General features: G+C 34.5%; 2 protein-coding genes across 4 annotated transcripts in view; one reads left to right on the forward strand and one right to left on the reverse strand.

Annotated features, from left to right (window-relative positions):
- The window catches only part of SNTG1 (syntrophin gamma 1), an 868,962-nt gene that overhangs the window by 818,754 nt on the left and 27,433 nt on the right, over nucleotides 1-22,775 (forward strand). For 2 of the 3 annotated variants that reach the window (XM_023190587.1, XM_023190588.1), the window contains one exon: nucleotides 5,663-5,773. The exons of the other annotated variant lie outside the window; for it this stretch is intronic. In XM_023190587.1, the coding sequence (XP_023046355.1) occupies nucleotides 5,663-5,773 (111 nt within the window). The remainder of the gene's footprint in view (nucleotides 1-5,662; nucleotides 5,774-22,775) is intronic. 3 annotated transcript variants of the gene reach the window in all.
- Nucleotides 16,219-16,536, reverse strand: LOC111525268 (cytochrome c-like). The gene has a single exon (XM_023190591.1). The coding sequence runs from the start codon at nucleotides 16,534-16,536 to the stop codon at nucleotides 16,219-16,221; it is 318 nt and encodes a 105-aa protein (XP_023046359.1).

Raw genomic sequence — 22,775 nt, forward strand, 5'->3', positions numbered from 1 at the left:
TGTGAGTCCTTTTTGATTTAAAGAAAATCTTCGGCCCATCTATTCATGAGAAAAAACATTGAAAACATTACAATAGGGGCTACTCTACAAAATACCTGACAGAACTCATAGTTGTCAAGTACAGTCTGATAAGGAACTGAGAACCTGTCACAGCCAAGTGGAGCCTAAGAAGTCACACTGAATAAATGTAACATGGCACCATAATGGAAAAAGACATTAGGATAAAACTGAAGAAATCTAAATAAATGATGACCCTACTTAACAATCTTCTGATATTAGTTCATTAACTATGACAAGACACCACACTAATGTGAGATATCAATAATTGGGCAAACTGGGTGTGGGGTGGATATAAACTTTCTGATTGTCTTAACATTTTAAAGTCATATATATGTATAATATCTATATTTACATATAAATATTATAAATAAAGCATATGTATATCTAATATATAATATTTCCCTGCAAAACATCTTTAGACTTGTAGGATGGGTTCAATGTCATTATGTAGTCAAACAACAAATGCAAGTTTATGTTTTTTTAGTGCTTTTGCTCTTCTGCAGATTGTATGCTATCTAAACATGCTACTGTGATACTGGATGATGGGGCATAGTCAAAAATCCTTATAGACTTCTGGAAGGAATTTTGATCTAGTAAGCGATGAATTTCTGTATAAAACTATTAGCTCCAGATTAATGTCCCCCTCAGGAATTCTTGGAGCTACAAATCTGGGAAAGTATTATAATGCACTGTAGGCCCATATAAATTGAAAAAGTGTCTCCTGAAAGAGGATAGCAGAAAATACTGACTTCAGTCATGAAGGGTTATGTTGCAGTAATTCCTTGTTGCATCTTTCTGAAATGATGCACTAAATTAGTAGAACTGTTCAGATCATGGACTGAAACTTTTCCTTGAGCATGGTACTCATATTCCTCCACATTTGTCAAACTAAGGGTACCTCAGAAATCTAGCATAAATACTGCAAGTGTTTTGTGTGCATGAGTGATTTACTTTAAAAAAATTGGCATATAAAAATTAGCATTTAAGAACACATATAAAGTAAACTGGGGACTAGGATTCTACCTTATCATATGCTTATCTTATGTATTAGTTATACAATTAAGGTAATATTCTATTATTTTATATAATCTCCATGTTGAATTTTCTTTTTACTTCTGTTGTCACTTTAATTCTTACATTTTGATCTTGTTTTAGTATTAATTTGTAGAAGAAAAATGCCAATATTATAATTGGTCAAACACAAACATTTTCACCCTTCCTTTCCTTCCTTCCTTCCTTCCTTCCTTCCTTCCTTCCTTCCTTCCTTCCTTCCTTCCTTCCTTCCTTCCTTCCTCTCTTTTTCTCTTTCTCTCTTTCTCTCTTTCTCTCTTTCTGACAGGGCTCACTTTATAGTGCAGTGGCATGATCACGTCTCACTGTAGTGTCAACCACTGGGTTCAGGTGATTCTCCCATCTCAGTTTCCCAGGTAGCTAGACCTACAGGCTCATGCCACGAAGCCCAGCTAACTTTGTCTTTTTTGTAGACAGGGTTTCATCACGTTGCCCAAGCTGTGTAAGACAATATTTTTTTAATGTAAGGTACATTTATTCCCCATGTACCAAGATAAAACACACACACACACACACACACACACACACACACACACACACACACACTTTATTGAGTTGAAGATGAAAGTTGCAATTTTTTTGTCTGGCATTGTTACCTGTCACCATTAGAATACAAATGTCCAAATGGAGACCATGGGTAATGTCTCCTAATTATAAACTTGTAATATCTAAGCTGAAAATATTACCTCTAGGAAAAGTTATGCATATGACTATTTACTGTGTAATTGTTGGCTGGAGATAAACATGTTCTCACTCCTTTTCATTTACCCTTAAATGTATTTATTGGAACCTTTACCAATCTCATTTTCTCAGTGCCAGTGTGAGATAATCTTAGAGAACAGGCATTTTACCAGGAATTACTTTATGTTTTGCTGGGTAAGGGGGTAGTACTTTCTCATTAGAAACTCTGCTTAAAGAGGCTAGGACCTTAAGAAATCTGGGTTTTAAGGATCACTGGTGATATGTTAAAATTCGTATTCGTGATATGTTTAACTATAACTTTCTCTTCATATGATAGTGTGAATGTACTGACATAAGTGGTAATTTACAGGCATACCTCATTTTATCATACTTTGCTTTATCATGCTTCATGTATACTATGTCTTTCACAAATTGCAGGTTTCTGGCAACCCTGTATAGAGCCACTCTATCGGCTATTTTTCCAACAGCGCGTGCTGACTTTGTATCTCTGTGTCACATTTTGGTGATGCTTACAAAATTTCAAAACTCTTTTTAATTATATTTGTTATGGTGACCTGTAATTAGTAATATTTCATGTTATTATTGTAATTATTTTGGAGCACCATGAACTGTGCCCACATAAGATGGTGAACAATTTTAACCAAAAAAAGTGTGTTCTGACTGCTCCACTGACCAACTGTTCCCCACCTCTCTCCCTGTACTTGTGACTCCCTATTCCCACAGACACAATAATTTGAAAATCAAGCTAATTAATAATCCTGCAATGGCCTTTCTAAACATTCAAGTGAAAGACTCACATGCCTCTCACTTTAAATCAAAATCTAGAAATGATTACGCTTGGTGAGAAAGGCGTGTTGAAAACAGAGATAAGCTAAAAGCTGGGCCTCCTGTGACAAACAGTTAAGCAAGTTGTGAATGCAAAGGAAAAGTTCTTGAAGAAATGTAATAGTGCTACTCCAGGGAACACATACATGATAAAAAAGTGAAACAGCCTTCTTGCTGATATTGAGAAAGTTTTCATAGTATGGATAGATCAAACCAGCCACAACATTCCCTTTAGCCAAAGCCTAATCTAGGGGAAGGCTTTCTTTTCAGATCTATGAAAGCTGATAAAGATGAAGAAGCTGAAGAAGAAAAGGTTGAAACTGGCATATGTTGGTTCATGAGGTTTAAAGAGAGAAACCATCTTTATACCATAAAAGTACAACGTGAAGCAGCAAGTGCTGATGGAGAAGCTATAGCAAGTTATCCAGAAGATCTAGCTAAGATCATTGATAAAGGTGGCTACACTAAACCACAGATTTTTGGTGTAGATAAAACAGCCTTATATTGGAGGAAAGTTTTAGATGGCATCTAAAACTTTCATAGCTAGAGAGGAGAAGTCAATGTCTGGCTTCAAAACTTCACAGGACAGGCTGCCTCTCTTGTTGGGACCAGTGCAGCTGGTGACTAACGTGTAGCCAATTCTCATTTACCATTGTAAACATCCTACGACCCTTAAGAATTATGCTAAATCTACTCTACCTGTGCTCTAAATGGAACATTAAATCCTGAAGAACATCTGTTTACAACATGGTTTACTGAATATGTTAAGCCCACTATTGACACCCACTGCCTCAAGGAAACAATTCCTTTCAAATAATACGGCTCACTAAAAATGTACCAAATCATCCAAGAACTCTGATGGAGGTGTGTAAGGAGGCTAATGTCTTCTTGTCTGCTAACACAATATCCATTCTGGAGTCCCTGAATCAAGGAGTATTTTCAACTTTCAAGTTTTATCATTTCAGGAATGCACTTTGTAAGTCTATAGATACCATAGATAAAGTGATTCCTCTGATGGATCTTGGCAGTCAATTAAAAACTTTCCAGAAAGGATTCACAATTTTAGATGCCATATAATATCTATGATTCATGGGAGGAGGTCAAAATATCAACATTAATAGGAATTTGGAATAAGTTAAATCAATTCTAACCCTCATAGGAGACTTGGAGAGGTTCAGGACTTCAGCGAAAGATGGAAATGCAAATGCAGTGGAAATAATAAGAAAACTAAAATTATAAGTGGAGCCACGAAGATGTGACTGAATTATTGCAATCTCATGATAAAACTTTAGTGAGTGAGGAGTTTCTTCTTATGCAGGAGCAAAGAAAGTAGTTTCTTCAGATGGAATCTACACTTTGTGAAAATGCTGTGAATATTGTTGAAATGATAACAAATATTTAGAATATTACATTAATTTAGTCTGTAAACAGCAGCAGAACTTGAGTGAATTGACTCCAATTCAGAAATTGTGTGGGTAAAATGCTATTAGGCTATATTGCGGACTACAGAGAAATATTTCATGAAAGAGTCAATCGATGCAGCAGACTTCATTGCTGTCTTATTTTGAGAAATTGTCACAGCCACCCCAACCACCAAAAATCACCATCCTGATGAGCCAGCAGCCGTCAGCATCAAGGCAACACCCTCCACCAACAAAAGGACTATGGCTCACTGAAGACTGGAATGGCCCCTAGCATTTTTTAGTAATAAAGTATATTTTAATTAAGGTATATCCATTGTTTTTTAGGCTTAATGTCATTGTGCACTTAATGGACTACAGGATTGTAACAAACATAATTCGTATGTGCATTGGGAAACCAAACAATTTCTGTGACTCACTTTATTTCAATACTTGCTGTTTCACGGTGGTCTGGAACAAAATCCACAAAAGTCCTGAGGTATGCCTGTATATACCCTGAAGTATGCCCATATATGCTTTTATCTATCACCTTTTATTCTGAAAAAGATGTGAGACATATACTCTGTTCTTTGTTTCTTTACTATTTTATCAGAGACAATAGCTTAAATAGGACTGCACTCAGAAAATATTTGACTATATCAGCTATGTTTTGTTGATCTATTTAGAAACCACAAGAAATCATTTTAAAAATATTTGAAACAATAATTTGTAAAAGTATTTTCTATCACATATTTAATGAGGTGAACATATGCTAAGATAAGGTAAAAAAAAAAAAAACTACATGGCATGTGATCGTGTTTGAACACACATACACAATTTTCTTCTTTAATGATTTGTATCTTTGGTATTTTACTTTGGACATGCATGGTTTTAGTTTCAGGACGTACCAAAGAGCGAAGTGCTGCACCTACTCCCAGGAAATATGATTTATGATATAGGATAGACAAAAAATTGTTATAGACAATTCCCACTTATTGCCAATTTAACCTTGTATATATCCTTTTTTGGTATTTGGAAAGGCAACAGATTTCTGTTACTTTCTGCTTCAGAGAATTACATTTGTAGAATATGTTTCTGAAAGAGGCTTCTCTACTTTCCAAGATACTATAGACTGATGCAGATGGCTCTATAAAATTCTTATTCTGAATCTCATGAAAGTACCGTGTCAGCATTTGTCACAAGTGTTTATTCAAGCTAATATGTCATCTTAATAAAGCTAAGGTTATTAGTTGAACTTCAAGATAAAGCTCCAGAATGATCAATTCAAAATCATCTTGTCGCTTATATTGAAAAGGACTCCATGAAACATACAGTTCTTATTGACTGTGCACATAAGACAAGATACTAAAAGCAATTTATTTTTATGTATTTTCACAATAATTATTTCATGGAAAAAATATTTCTAAAAATTAAATGATAATATTGAATCACAAATGTTAACATTTTTAAATTTCATTTTAAAATATTGGGACATAGTACTAACTTTGTATGATTAACTTTTACCATTTAAAAAAGAACAGTTTCTTGATTTGAAAGCAGATATTAATCCCATTGACTTACATTGTTTCTTTTTTCCCCTTTAGGCTATCCTTTGGAGGTATAAGTTCTCTCAGCTTAAAGGTTCTTCAGATGATGGCAAGAGCAAAATCAAATTTTTGTTTCAGAATCCAGATACTAAACAGATTGAAGCAAAGGTAAACCCAAGAAATTCATCATATAACCCCTCTAAACCACATTAATGTCATTAAGGAACAAAGAGGGGAAACCTTTGGGGAATCACAAGAGCAAAAACACACATTCTCTGCTCATCTTGAAATATCCCTCATGTCCAGAAGAATAAACCTACTTTAAGATTTTATTGGCAAATTTTCACTTAAAGGCAGCACTTAAAATAGATTACACAAAACTAATTGCATTTCTTAGTTTTCATTCCTTATGAACTGCATTTGTATCAAACTAAAATAACATCCTGGGAACTAAAGCAGTCCTTTGGTGGTTTCATTCTAAATAATAATTTAAAATACTTTGTAAAAATCTGACTTCATATTTACATAAATTTATATATTTATATTTTGTTTATATATATTTTTATATATTCAAAATCTGCATTTTTTATTACCTTAGTATAAAATTGACAATAACAATGTTTGCATTAGAATGAATTATAAATGCATTATCTCAGTATGGGGAAAAGGATAAATAACAAATACAAAGTGAAAAAATTATATCTATGAACATGGAAGCTCAATATAATTTTTCAACTATGAGTTAAAATTACCATATTTCTATTATACCCCTTTACTTATTAAATTCAGGGATAAGGAGCCTTAGCCTGACATTCAGAACCTTCCCAGGAATGTCCCTTGATGATATTATAGGCAAAGTCTCCTGTAACACTGCTCTCCTTCTTTTAACAAGGTGGCTCCTTGTAGCCTTATATATCTTCTGCTTTTCTCTTCACTGTTTTCCTTAGCTTTTTGTCTGAGTATCTCTGGAAATGTCCCATTCTTGTCTCTTACTTGTCTTTGGACTCATCTTTTCTTCCTCTTCCTAACTCACATTATGTAATGTGGGAACTGTATCGTTTCTACAGAGGGCTCCTTTGCCACTGCATGCATTGATGTTTCCAGGGGGTCGCCTCACTTTGTCTCCCATCAGTTTAGACAAATGCCTTGATAACTTCTTCTACTCCCTTTACTTTACATGCCTCATAAATTTTTAACTTAGAATTCTAACAACCTCTTCCCTGAATATAAACCCATCTCTACACCAGCCCTTTCTCCACCTCTCGCTACTACTCCTCTTCTCCCACCTCAGATACCACTGATCAATCATTTACTTTGTGCCAACCATTTATTCTGATAATATCAAAGAATGCATTACTCTTGTCAAAAATGTTTTACCTTTAGGTCTTCGTATATTTCTGAATCTTTCAAAGCCCAGCCAAATTTTAATACTGGTGAAAGATGTTAATATTGTCAGTTCTGTATTTTTCTGGCATTTATTCCGATGGGGAACCTCAACCACCAGCTGCTGACAGCAGTATAGTATTCAATTACTTACCCCAACACTTTTTAATGAGTCAACAAACCCTTTGCAAAGGAACAAGAGTGATAAATGTAGTTTAATGGCTGCTAACTGTGGTATTTAGATGTTAATTTAGTGTAGCAAGTATTATACATGCAATTAATTATACTGACAAGTTTACTAGAAATTACCGGTCAGCTGATAAGTATTATTCATTCTTGTAATTTTTGTGTTTTAAAGCTTTCTCTCATATGTAATTCATTAAGAAGTAGTGTAAGACAAGATATTTGGTTGAGTGAAATTCTCAAATTGATAGGGAGTAATTATGGAATAGAGAAAAAAGTAGTCTTAAAAATAATGAGATTATGACATTTGGTGAGTTGTTGAAATTCTTTAAAGTCAGCATCTGCCTTTATAAAATAAAAGAAAATAATATCTCCATGGGTAATACTGAAAATATCCAGTAAAATATGACGACTATTTAAACAACAAATAATGCTAGCCAATCAGAATGTTGGCCAGACCTACATAATTGTTTAGCCGTACTTGTGCATATCACCTGGACATTACCTCTGCTGACATAAAAATTGTGTAAGAACTGAAAGCAGGACTTTTGCTAACTATTGTATAACCTCTATAACCATGACTTGTGAGCAGTAAGCTAACATACCATCACAGGAGCAAAGCAATTGTAGTGTGGATGTTCTTGTGTGGACATAAGCTTTTATTTCTCTGGGATAAATGCCCAGAAGTGCAAATTGCACCATAGAATAGAAAATGTTTGTTTAGTTTTAAGTAAAATTCCAAATTATATTCTATAGTGGCTATAGAATATAGATAACATTTTATATCCTACCAGTAATTATAAAAGATCCCGTTTCTCTACATCCCTGCTAGGTTGGGGTATTTTCACTTAAAATTTTGGTTCTGCTCGTCATAGTCTTCATTTACATTTCCCTCAAGTCTGATAGTGATGAACACCTTTTTATATGCCTATTAGCTAGCCATGTATGTTATATGCTCTTTGTTAAGGAGATTTATCTTCCTTTTTCTTGCCCATGTTCTGACAATATTGTTATATTATTATTTTTTTGTGCCTTCTCTCTATTTTTCTGTTAACTCTGCTAGAGGCTTTTCAAAGAACCACAGTAATTTTTACTGATTTTTATATTGTGGTCTGTAATCCATTCAATGAATTCTGCTCTTTTAATATTTGCCTATTTTTTAGTTGCTTTGACTTTTATATTGCTCTTATTTTTAAATTTTTTGAGATAATATTTTAGATTTCTGATTTGAAATGTCCTTTCTAATATAGGATTTAGTTCTATAATTTCCTTGTTAACACTGCATTTGCTGCATCCCCAAAATTCTGACATCTTGTGTTTCTATTTTCATCTGTTCAATATGTTTTTATTTCCTTTAAGTCTTTCGATTTGACAAATGGATTTTTTTCCTTTCCTTTTTTAAATAGACTTTAGTTTTTCAGAGCAGTTTTAAGTTCACAGCAAAGTTGCGTGTAAGATACAAAGATTTCCTGTATACCACCTGTCCCTACACAAGTACAGCCCCCTCTGTAGTCAACATACCCCCCAGAGTGGCACATTAGTTATAGCTGATAAACTTGCCTTGACACATCATTACCACCCAGAGTCCATGGTTTACATTAGAGTTCACTCTTGGTGTTGCATATGTTATGGATTTTGATATGTATAGGGGCAAGTATCTGCCATTATAGTATCATAGTCGTTTCACTACCCTAAAAATCTTTAGTGCTCTTCCTATTCACCCCTACCTTCCCCAACCCCAAGAAACCACTCATTTTTCAAACTTGTCTCCATAGTTTTGCTTTTTTCAAAATGTCGTATAGTTGTATCATGCAATAGTTACCCTTTTCACATTGACTTACTTTACTTAGTGATATGACTTTAAGTTTCCTCCATGTCTTTTCATGACTTAATAACTCATTTCTTTTTAGTATGGAACAGTATTCAATTTTCTGGTTATATAACAGTTCATTGATCCATTCACTTGCAGACAGATGTCTTTGTTGCTTCCATGTTTCAGAAATTATAAACAAAACTGTTCTAAACATCCATATTCAGGTTTTGAGTGGACATAAGTTTTCAACCTCTTTGGGTAATATCATAGAGTGTTATTTCTAGATCATATGGCAAAGGAGTGTTCAGTTTTTTAAAACTGCCGAACTGTCTTCCAAAGTAATTGTAGAAATTTCCATCTCCATCACCCGTGCATGAAAGTTGCTTTTGCTCCACAATCTCACCAGTATCTGTTGTTGTCCATGTTCTGGATTTGGACCATTCTAATACACATGTAGTGGTATCTTATTGTTGTTTTAATTTGTATTTACCTAATGATATACAATGGGGGGCATATCTTCATATGCTTATTTTCATCTGTATATATGTTTTTGGTAAGGTGTCTGTTAAGGTTTCTGGCCCATTTTTAATTGGAATTTTGTTTTGATATCATTGAGTTTTAACAGTTCTTTGCATATTTTCATTAGTATCTTTTACCTGATATGTTGTCTGCAAATATTTTTGTCCAATCTGCAGTTTGTCTTTTCACTCTCTTGAGAATGTCTTTCATAGAGCAGAAAGCTTTAATTTTAATAAGGTCCAGTTTATCAATCGTTTCTTTTGTGGATCATGCCTTTAGCATAGAATCTAAAAAGTCATGGACAAAGAGAAGGTCATCTGGACTTTGTACTGTGTTATCCTCTGGAAGTTTTTATATTACTGTGTTTTACGATTGGAGCTGTGTTCCATTTGGAATTAATTTTTGTGAAGGGTGTACGATTTCTGTATAAGTTCTTTCTGTTTTTGCATTGCATGTGGATGTCCAATTTTTCCAGCATCATTTGTTGAAAAGGCTATATTTACTCCATTGTATTTTTTTTACTCCTTAGTCAAAAATTAGTTGACTATATTTATGTGCGTCTATTTCTAGGCTCTCTATTCTGTTCCATTGATCTATATGTCTGTTCCTTTCCCAGCATCATGCTCTCTTTATGACTGTAGCTTAGAGTATGTCTTCAAGTTTGATAGTATTTTTTTTTTTTTTTTTGAGGCGGAGTCTCGCTCTGTCACCCGGGCTGGAGTGCAGTGGCTGGATCTCAGCTCACTGCAAGCTCCGCCTCCCGGGTTTATGCCATTCTCCTGCCTCAGCCTCCGGAGTAGCTGGGACTACAGGCGCCCGCCACCTCGCCCGGCTAGTTTTTGTATTTTTAGTAGAGACGGGGTTTCACCGTGTTAGCCAGGATGGTCTCGATCTCCTGACCTCGTGATCCACCCGTCTCGGCCTCCCAAAGTGCTGGGATTACAGGCTTGAGCCACCGCGCCCGGCCCAAGTTTGATAGTATTAATCCTTCAACTTCCATCCTGTTTTTCAATATTGTGTTGGCTATTCTGGGTCTTTTGCCTCTCTCTATATATTTTAGAATCAATTTGTCAGTATCCAGAATTACTTGCTGGAATTTTGATTGGAATTTTATTTAATCTGTAGTTCTAGTTTGGAATAACTGACATCCAGACAATATTGAGTCTTCCTGTCCATGAACATGAAATATATTCCATTTATTTAGCTCTTTGATTTATCAGAGTCTGATGGTTTTCCTCTTATAGATTTTTTGTTTATTTAGTTAGTTTTATATTAACTTACCTGACATGTGATCGAGAATATCTTTCCCTTTTTTATAATATTAGTAGAAAATCTTTGGATTTCCCACCCTTAAGTATGATATCAGCTGTTGGTTTGGTAGGTAATTGTAAGGTTGAGGATGTTCCCCATCTATTCCTAGTTCACTGAGAGTTTTTATCATGCATGAGTGTTGGATGAGTTTTCTGGATCTATTGATATGTCATGTGATTTTTCTTCTTTAGCCTGTTGTTTTGATGTAATACATTAATTGAATTTCAAATTTTGAGTAAGCCTTGCAAATAAACTATAATGGTGGATTCTCCCATTTCTCCTTGAAGTTCTATCAGTATTGCCTTACATATTTATATATTCTTTTATGAAGTGTAAACATGCTAAGGATCATTATGTCTTTTTGGATAATTTATTTACCATTGTCTAATGTCTCTCCTTTTCCCTAAACCTTTCCTTGTTGAAGTCTGCTCCATCTGGAATCAATAAAAGCTACTACTGCTTTCTTTAGGTTACTGTTAGCATGGCACATCTTTCTCCATTCATTCACTTTTAATCCATGTATGCCTTTAACATTGAAAGAGGATTTCTTGCAGATAACATATCATTTGGTCTTATTTCTTCATCCATAATGTGCTTTTAATAAGCACATTTAAGACCACTGATGTTAAAAATAGTTTTTGATACAGTTGGATGAATATCTACAATATTTCTTATCCTTCTGAATTTATTGCCCTTGTTCTTTGTTCTTATTTTAGTCTTGCATGTTTTACAGATTTTGTAGTTTTAACACTTAACATAATTCCATTCTCCTTATTAGCACAAGAGTTATATATATTTTTTACTTTATTAGTGTAAGTACTACACCTTGTAAAATATGTTTACAACTAAACCAAGTCTGCCTTCAAAATAAAACTACACTGATTCATAGGTTGTGTATTTTATAATAACAAAATCCTCCTAATTCCTGCCTCTCCTTCCTTCTATTATTGCTGTTACTCATTTTGCTTATACATAATACTATAGAATCTAATACATTGTTATTATTTTGAATAAACTGTTATGTGTTAGATAAATACTATTTCATTCATTTCTTTTTTATTAGAATTTGCATTTTCTGCATACATTGCTTATTTGTTCTTGCATGTGGTCTATTTTAAAGCTTGAGGCATATTAATCATAGTTGTTTCAAATGCCTGTTGTAATAAATCCAATGTTCCTGCCATATCTGCACCTGGTTGTGATGCATGCCCTATCTCTATAAACCGTGATGTCTTTTTTGCTTGTATTATGGTTTGCAATGTTTTCTTTTTTAATTGTTTTTATTATAATTTAAGTTATGGGATACATGTGCAGAACATGAAGGTTTGTTACATAGGTATACACGTGCCATGGTGGTTTCCTGCATCCATCAACATGTCATCTAAATTAGGTATTCCTCCCAATACTATCCCTCCCCCACCCCCACCTCCCGACAGGCCCTGGTGTGTGATGTCCCCCTCTCTGTGTCTATGTGTTCTCATTGTTCAGCTCCTACTTATGAGTGAGAACATGTGGTGTTTGATTTTCTGTTCTTGTGTTACTTTGCTGAGAATGATGGTTTCCAGCTTCATCCATGTCCATGAGGACATGAACTCATCCTTTTTTATGGCTGCATAGTATTCCATGGTGTATATGTGCCACATTTTATTTATCCTGTCTAACATTAATGGACATTTGGGTTAGTTCCAAGTCTTTACTATTGTGAACAGTGCCACAATAAACATATGTGTGCATGTGTATTTATAGTAGAATGATTTATAACCCTTTGGGTATATACTCAGTATATGGGATTGCTTGGTGAAATGTATTTCTGGTTCTAGATTATTGAGGAATCGCCACACTGTCTTCCACAATGGTTGAACTAATTTACACTCCCACCAACAGTGTAAAAGCATTCTCCACATTCTCTCCAGGATGTGTTGTTTCCTGACTTTTTAGTGATTGCCATTGTAACTAGTGTGAGATCGTATCTCATTGTGGTTTTGATTTGCATTTCTCTAATGGGCAGTAATCATGAGCATTTTTTCATATGTCTGTTGGCTGCATAAATGTCTTCTTTTGAGAAGTGTCTGTTCATATACTTCACCAACTTTTTGATGGAGTTATTTTATTTTTATTGTAAATTCGTTTAAGTTTTTTGTAGGTTCTGGATATTAGTCCCTTGCCAGATGGATAGATTGCAAAATTTTTCTACCATTCTGTAGGTGGTCTGTTCACTCTGATGATAGGTTTTTCTGCTGTGCCGAAGCTCTTTAGTTTAATAAGATCCCATTTGTCAATTTTAGCTTTTGTTGTCATTGCTTTTTGTATTTTGGTAATGACGTCTTTGCTCATTCCTATGTCCTGAATGGTATTTCCTAAGTTTTCTTCTGGGGTTTTTATAGTTTTGGGTCTTCATTTAAATCTTTAATCCATCTTGAGTTAATTTTTGTATAAGGTGTAAAGAAGGGGTCCAGTTTCAGTGTTCTGCATATGGCTAGCCAGTTTTGCCAACACCATTTATTAAATAGGGAATCCTTTCCCCATTGCTTGCTGTTATCAGGTTTGTGAAAGATCAGATGGTTGTAGATGCGTGGTATTATTTCTGAGGCCTCTGTTCTGTTCCATTGGTGTATATATCTGTTTTGATACTAGTACCATGCTGGCTTGGTTACCATAGCCTTGTAGTATAGTTTGAAGTAAGGTAACGTGATGCCTCCAGTTTTGTTTTTTTGCTTAGGATTGTCCTTGCTATGTGGGAATTTTTTTGGTTCCATATGAAGTTTAAAGTAGGCTTTTTTGTTTGTTTGTTTTTGTTTTTTTCTTTTCCAATTCTGTGAAGAAAGTAAATGGTAGCTGGATGGGGATAGCATTGAATCTATAAATTACTTGGAGCATTGTGGTCATTTTCATGATATTGATTTTTCCTATCCATCAGCATGGAATGTTTTTCCATGTGTTTGTGTCCGCTCTGATTTCCTTGAGCAGTGATTTGTAGTTATCCTTGAAGCGGTCCTTCACATCCCTTGTAAGTTGTATTCCTAGGCATTTTATACACTTTGAAGCAATTGTGAATGGGAGTTCACCCATGATTTGGCTCTCTGTTTGTCTATTATTTCTTGTAAGAATCCTTGTGATATTTGTACATTGATTTTTATCCTGAGACTTTGCTGAATTGCTTCTCAGCTTAAGGAGATTTGGGGCTGAGATGATGGGGTTTTCTAAATATACAATCATGTCATCTGCAAACAGAGGTAATTTGACTTATTTTCTTCCTATTTGAATACAATTTATTTCTTTCTCTTGCCTGATTGCCTGGTCAGAACTTCCAATACTATATTGAATAGGAGTGGTGAGAGAGGGCATCCTTGTCTTGTGCTGGGTTTTAAAGGGAATGCTTTTTGTTTTTTGCCCATTCCGTATGATATTGGTTGTGGACTTGTCATAAATAGCGCTTATTATTTTGAGATATGTTCCATCACTACCTAGTTTATTGAGAGTTTTTTAGCATGAAGGGGTGTTGAATTTTGTCGAAGGCCTTTTCTGCATCTATTGTGATAATCATGATCAACAAAATGGATAGACCTCTAGCCTCTAGCCAAACTAATAAAGAAGTAAAGAGAAGAATCAAATAGACACAATAAAAAATGATAAAAGTGATATTACCACTGATCCCACAGAAATACAAACTACCATCACAGAATACTATAAACACCTCTACACAAATAAACTAGAGAATCTAGAAGAGATGGATAAATTCCTAGACACATACACCCTCCCAAGTCTAAACCAGGAAGAAGTCGAATACCGAATAGATCAGTAACAAGTTCTGAAATTGAGGCAGCTATTAATAGCCTACCAACCAAAAAATGTCCAGGATCAGATGGATTCACAGCCGAATGCTACCAGAGGTACAAAAGGGAGCTGGTACCATTCCTTCTGAAACTATTCCAAACAATAGAAAAAGAGGGAATCCTCCCTAACTCATTTTATGAGTCGAGCATCATCATGATATGAAAACCTGGCAGAGACACAACAATAAAGAAAATTTCAGGCCAATATCCCTGATGAACATTGATAGGAAAATCCTCAATAAAATACTGGCAAACCGAATCAGCAGCACATTCAAAAGCTTATCTGCCATGATCAAGTTGGTTTCATCCCTGGGATGCAAGACTGGTTCAACATACACAAATCAATAAATGTAATCCATCACATAAACAGAACCGATGCAATGTTTTCTTAATAGTCAGGCATAGTGTACTGAGTAAAAGGTGCTGTTACAAACATACCTTCAGTAATGTTGTGTTAAGATGGGAGAAGGGCATGTTCTGCAGCTTGTGAGTAGGTCTCAGACTTGTAGCTGGCCTGTGCCTCTGAACTGTGGCTTCAGATGTGCTGCTCAGTCACCTGCACTTAGGTGAGACAGGGTGGTTGGAGGAGGTTGAAGTGGGGTATTTCCCTTCTCCAAGGTGAGTTAGCCTGTCATAAAATACCAGCAGGTTAGGCTGGTTTCTCCTGAGGGCAGACCTTTCTAAGAAGAACAGAGTGTCTTATCTTTTATTTGTTTCATGATCTATGGTTTTCTTTTTAATTATCTTGTCTTATTATCACACATAGTTTTAAAATTTGTGTGTATCTCCTCTACTTTAAGCACCATTCGAATCACAAATACACAGCAGTTCTACAGTTTTATGTTTCTGAATGCTGTTTAAAGACAATCCTAAATTACAACTTAGATTGACTTAGATTGTAAAGAATTCAAGAGTGAAGTTTAACTTGCTACTATTTTGGAAGCATGTGACCTTACATATCAATGAAATGTGAGGAGTGTTAAATAATCTTTGATATTACACTTAATCCACACTAAAATGCTTTTAAATAAGTAAAAGGAACCATTTTAAATACAGGGAATTCTAATTAGATGAACATAATTAAGGCCAAAAATATGAAGTAGACATTGCTACCTTATTTATCTTTAATCTTTGCCTTTAAGAGGCAAATGAATACAAAACACAGGTGAATCTTGCTTGGTTCAGAGACAGTGAAGGAATTTCCCCCGTATTTAAATATATTCACATAACCAGTTATATAAATCTAAATATAAAACTAATCTCCAGTAAGTTTTAAGATGGCACTCACAGTCTTTGTGGAAAGTTGAACATTACTAACGAAGTCTAACATATATTTAGAAGGGGTGAACAGCAATAGAATTTACTGAATTGGAATAACTACTAAAATTCAAAAACTGAACATATTCATTTAACCACAAGCCAGTCTTAGTTTTAAATCAGGACTGCCCAACAAAATATTCTGTCGGTCATTCATGATCTGAATTCTAGTGTCTGAGATCTCTTAAAGTACGGTAGACATAAAAAACTCATGGGACATTTCTGTTTTGAATTAATAGGGCAGTGGCCAACTATTACTCATTAGTAGCATTTTTGAGATAAGCTATCAAGTCTGCCCTTTCTACCTTCCTCTTAATGCCGGCAAAGATCACTTTTGTTCCAGGGAGGTACTTCTTGGAATTCTCCAAATACTCCATTAGTGCGTCCTCTCCCCAAGTGATGCCTTTGTTCTTATTGACATTTATGTAAGAGAATCCAACAGCCTGACCCATCTTCTGCCCAAAGATATCCTGAAGATTAGGCCCAGTCTTGTCCTTGCCTCCTTTTTCCATGGTGCAGCACTGGACACACTTCTGAACAAAAATCTTCTTGCCTTTCTCAACATCACCCATATTTAATTCTCTTTTTAGTCTCTGGCATAATGAAGGTTCCCGTTCTGAAGCCAGAGCTATTGCCTTAGCTATTTTTAAATGTTCTGAAGCCAGAGCTATTGCCTTAGCCAGTTCTATTGCCTTAGCTATTTTTAAATGTTTTCCTTTCCCCCTACCAGCAGCATAGGGGACTTTTCTCCAAAATCCAATATGAGAATCTGGTCAAGGTCCTGGAGGTAAAAATTACAAAAGTGTGGAGACACTGATGACTATGTTCCCCTAGAGTTCTTATGTCTCAGCCTTGTCTATACTGAGCCTCTAGCAAGTCATCAAAAATAATTCAGGTTTCTCCACTTCAGCACCAGTTTCTGCAGAGGTTTTTACTCAGTGATTTCTGTTCCAACAATCCGTGATTCTTGGAATATGACTGTCTGTCCTTCCAATTTGGATGACAGTGGTTTTCCCCAGTGGAGATAAGGAGCGTTGTTGATTTTTCAGTTCCTTTGGCTTTTTACTTGTTGCTAGGATGGGGTAGCAACTTCTAGGTTCTTACACATTGAACTGGAAACCTGAAGCTCCTGATACTTGGAGTTTTAGAAAGGGAGTGTTTAGTTTCTAAGTATTCCGGGATTTATCTTTCTAGAGTTGATTTTTAGTCTGATTCCAGAGAATATACTCTATATGATTTCATTTATTTCACACTCTATATCATATACTACATAATTTTGGTAAGGAAATTGAGGAAGACACAAATATATGGAAAGAACCCAGAATTGCATAGATTCTTTTCTGGCATCTCTATTGTTTTATTGGTTGATGTGTCTATTTTCATTAATATTATACTGTTTTAATTCCTAGCTTTGAAATACAATTTGAAGTCAGGTAGTGTGGTGTCTCCAGCTTCACTCTTTTGGTTCAAGATTGCCTTTATTGTGTGTATGTGTGTGTGTGTGTGTGCACATGTGTGTGCTTTTAAGAGAAAAGTGTGAAAGATAATTCTGTGTTCAGGGATTGGAAAAATTAATGTTGTTAAAATGTCTATATTACCCCCAAAAGATTAATAGATTCATTAATTTTTTACCAAAATTTCAATTTTACTTTTTTAGAGATAAGCTCTAAAATTAATATAGAAACACACACACTCACACACACACAAACACACACACAGACAAATAACCAAGGCAATCTTGAGCCAAAATAATAAAGCTGGAGATACCACATAACCTGACTTCAAACTGTATTACATAGGTATAGGAATTAAAACAGCAGAATACTGATAAAAAATAGACACAGTAACCAATGAAACAAAACAGAGAGGCCAGAAAAGAACCTGTGTGATTATGATCAATTGATTTTTACAATGGCCCCAGGAATACAAAATGAGAAAATAACAGTCTCCAATAACAGGGTGACAAGAAAATGGAATTTTCATGTTGAGGAAAATGAAATTGGGTTCTTATCTAACATCATATATAAAAACAACTCAGAACAGATTATATGACTTTGATCTGGACAATGGTTTTTTGGATTTGCCTCCACAAACTCAGGCAACAACAGCAACAACAACAAAAAACAAACAAACAGGATTATATCAAACTCCAAAGCTTCCGCACAGCAAAGGAAATGAACAGAGTGATGAGGCGACTTATACCATGAGAGAAATATTTGTAAGCTATACATGCGATAAGGGGTTAGTAATCAAAATATATAAGGAACAAAAACAACTTCAAAGTACAAAACAAACAACCCATTAAAAATGGGCAAAGGGCTCATTTTGAGACATTTATCAAAAGAAGACATAATAATGGCCAACATTTATGTACATGTGAATCTATGAAGCAATGCTTAACATCAGTAATCCTTAGGAAAATTAGAAACTCAATGAGATATTACCTCATGTCTATCAAATGGCTATTATTAAAATGGTGAAAGATAAGTGTTGGCAAAAGTGTAGAGAAAAGGGAACCCCTGTATACTGTTGGTGGCAATGTAAATTTATAAAAGCCATGTTGAAAACTGTGAAGAGCTTCCTCTAAAAACTGAAAATAGAACCACCACTCTGTGTAGAGCCAGCAATCCCATTTCTGAGTATATATGCAAATGATTTGAAATAAGTACATTGAAGAGATATCTGCAATTCCATGTTAATTGCTGCTACACTCATAATAGCCAGCACATTAACTGATAAATGGATAAAGAAAATATGGTATATTTGTACATAATGGAATAATATTCAACCTTTAAAAAGAAGGACATTATGTCACAGAAGAATCTGGGGGTCATTATGCTAAAAAAAGTCAGCCAGACTTTATTTCTGGCTGAATTTCCATGTTAATTTCATGTTAAATGCTGCTACACTCACAATAGCCAGCACATCAACTGATAAATGGATAAAGAAAATATGGCATATTTGTACATAATAGAATAATATTCAACCTTAAAAAAGGACATTATGTCATAGAAGAATCTGGGGGTCATTATGCTAAATAAAGTCAGCCAGACACAGAAAGACAAATACTGCATGTTCCCACTTATATGTAGAATCTAAACCATGGAACTCTCAGAAGAGAAGTAGTATTTACAAAGACTGGAGAATAGGGGGAATGGAGATATTTTGGTCAAAAGATACAATGTTTTGTTAGACTAGAGAAAGAAATGATCAATATTTGAGGGGAAAAAATGCCCAAGTTTATTACTAGGCCTTTGCAGACATGAGTGGGTATAGGGCCACTACTTTTCTGTAGTATTTGGCTAAAGAATATCAATTATTGTATAACAGCTTCTGTCTTGATAGACTGCCCCTCTCAGGTCATGTGGCTAGAAGAAATAGGCTTCTCTTGGGTTTATTGGTCTGCATCCACTGGTATTTCTGGGTTCTCAGCCTCTCCACTATCTTGTTTGGGGGATATGACATAAAGAGACAAACCAGAGAACTCATCGTTATGTATTGTGAGGGTCCTGGGGTCTCTAGGTTCTCAGTCTGCCTGCCTCTCCTCTCTCTTTCAGGGTGTCCTTACATTTATTTTATGTATGTTGTCCAAGGTTTGTGATGATACTTAGGAAGAGGAATAGGGAAAAGTACATCTATTCTATCTCTAACATAGTACCATGTTTATTTTTAAACTGTTAATGCCATTTTTTAAAAGAAAAATTATTTGACTTATTTGGATTACTCTGATTGTTAGTTTCTCAATCTTCATAACCCAAATGAATAGTGACAAAAAATATTTTAAAAGTTGACAATGGAAGTATAATTATGATGTGGCTTTTGGTGTAACTGCTGAGTAGTCTGGAGGGAGAATTCTTAACATGTAGAGACATTGTTATGTAGGCTTATTTTGTAAAATAATGTTTTCTACAATGCAACTCCTAGATTTCACCTTATTTTTACACAAATATGACTTAAATAAGAGTAGATTTTGTATGATTAAACAATACTGAGGAATTTACATGGCTTAAGATAATTTAACCCAATTTAATTTTTAAACTGTTATTTCAAACCTCAAATGTCAAATATAAAATACCTGTAAATTGCTACTAGATTATGAGTTGTAGTAGATTCTATTGAAGGAGAGACTGGAAACCCAGGACAGTTCGTTCTGGGGGAGGCCACTGTCTGCATAACAAGAAGTTGGTTGTCTCCATACTTCCCTTACTCCATTAGATACCATCCAATAGAACATTTTTCATCCTGAAAATATTAAACAACATTCATTAATCAAAGTCAAATTTTCTATTTCTTGCTCTTTATCAGACTTTAGATAGGTAAGCAAATAGGTAACTGTGAGTGATGTCTAAAAGTACTGTTACTAAGATGGTTTCTTAGAGTATTTCAAAATTTTATGTGGCTTATGATGCAAATTCCTTTTTGCCTTGCTTACTACTGATTTGGGAATAATAATTGAAGGCTATCATTTTCACTTAATTTTATATAGCTTAATAGCTATTTGCATATAAAACTTTCATCAGAACATATTATAAATGAAATATTTGAGTATTTAAGACTTCATTATGAGACCAGATTTGTTTTAGAGGGATTTAAGATTATACTTCACACATATTTCTATAGAAAACAAAACTTTATTTCGGGGTAGAAACAAATAATATTTACTACTTTGTCTTCATGTGTCCCCATCTCAAATATATTGATGGCAAAAGAATATACCTATTTATTAACAATGCCAAAACCGGTTGAAGTTGTTTACAGAAGCTTATTGGGAGATTTTACTTATCTGCTGCCCACATATCCTCCCATGAATCCAATAATTCCAACAGTATGACAAGTAATTTGCAAATCTTTGAAAAATTATAGGATATAACATATTTAATAAAGTGCTGCATTTTAAAATCACCATCTGGATATGATATATTTTTGAAGTTATTATTGTCAATGAAAGACCATAACCCCAAAGAAATAAATTATTAATAAGTGAAGAGATTTTATTTCATCAAAGTTAAAAAGAAAAGGTGAGCCAGGGTGTGAAATATGGGTCTGAAAATGTGGTTAAATGTGGAGGCTGTTACAATGTTTCCTTCCTTTTGAAAATAATCTAAGCAGTGGTGAAAATGGTTCAGAATGGACTTAGAACTTACCATACGTGATAATAGGGAAATACTTTCAATAAAACATGCATTAATTTAACAATTCATGTACACATACCCAGGCAAATACCTAATAACCAGGGCTTATTTAACAAGAAAAAATGGTTTCTTTGGGGAACATTATTGCTTGAGTTGCCATATGTATTATAACATTAAACATTGTAAATAGTGCTTAATTCCTTGGTTGTGAGAAAGCATCGGAAATACTGAAGAAAGTCCTGTGGGTTTACATAGGAATTGGGAGAACTTTGCTTTATCTTTTTACTGTTGTTATTGATATATATAAGACTAATGTCATAATAAAAAAGCCTTTTATACTTTCTTCCTCTTTCAGCAAAAATTCATAAATTCTTACTTCATTACTCAAAAAGCTTAATAAATTTCCCATCTGTTTTCCAAAGCCTCATTAAATTTCTCAGAGCTTCCCTAGTGGAACAGGGGGGTGGTTCTCAATTGAAGCCTTGAGCAGTAATATAGTTTTTTTTTTTTTTTTTTTTTTTGACAAGTTACAAAAGCTTATTTTATTGTTACTGAAAACTTAAAAGTTGTTTCTATATATGATATTCATATAGACACTAATACATCTAGGATTACTGATATATTCTCACAGTTGTTTATAACTAAATATTCTGAGTCAAAATATTTTTATTTACTACCCCTAATATTATATGTTTATATATATGCATTTTTTCTTCAATTATAATTGGACTTAACATGGTGAGATAATCCCCTGATTTCAAAACCTGCTGTGTTCTACATGCATTGGTGTAGCTTTATTCATTGAATTTCATGATAATTTCCCTTATGGAAATAATGTTAAAATATGTCCTAAACTAGTGTACACAGCATATTCATCTAAGGTATTGAGTTTGAGATCTGAAAGTCATGGTAATGCACTTTGTACAGTACATAACAGAAGAGAAAAGAAATTTGCTTCTCTATTTAGTGGAACAGTACAGAACTTGGGAAGATTTTTAAATAGAGTTGATCTTCGGAGGCTCTTTTTCCCCAAACATCTCCTTGCCACAAGTCACCACATCTCAGGTACTAAAACGTCATAAGAGAAATTTTCAAATATATTAAGTATTAGTGAAATTCGAGTCAGATATTGAGGATTGACTCCCATTAATAATACTTTCTGGCTAGTCTCTATAAATCTTCATTTTCTCATTGTAAATTGTGCATTAAAGCACCTACCTTAAAGGGTTGCTCTAGAGAAAAAAAAAAAAAAGTTTCTTATTTGAATATAAGGACTGAATACATAACACGATTAATGGAACACTTTGGATGCTCAGTTTTTCAAAGCTCCTGACTGAAGAATTCATGATGTGGTGTTGTTTGCATTTCAGAAGAGGATGGCCGGTAATCTAAATGAATCCTTGTTTGGCACTTGAGTCTTATAAGTAAGGTCTTTTAATATTCACAAGACTGGGTAGGTATTGAGGCTCTCTTTCTGTCTTGTAAATAAAGGATCAGCTTTCAGTCTGTCTGGCTTTCCACAATCTCTGACTCTATCTGGTATCTGAAACCCAAGGTTTTCTAAAATTCCAAGATCCCTTTTCCTCTCATTTCTAGCTGTACAAAGCACTGGCTGTTTAGACTACAGAGAAGACAAACGAGGTTGAGATAGAGCATCTGCTTCATAGCACAGCATACAC

This window comes from Piliocolobus tephrosceles, chromosome 7 (genome assembly GCF_002776525.5).
Source record: "Piliocolobus tephrosceles isolate RC106 chromosome 7, ASM277652v3, whole genome shotgun sequence".
NCBI classification, from domain to species: domain Eukaryota; kingdom Metazoa; phylum Chordata; class Mammalia; order Primates; family Cercopithecidae; genus Piliocolobus; species Piliocolobus tephrosceles.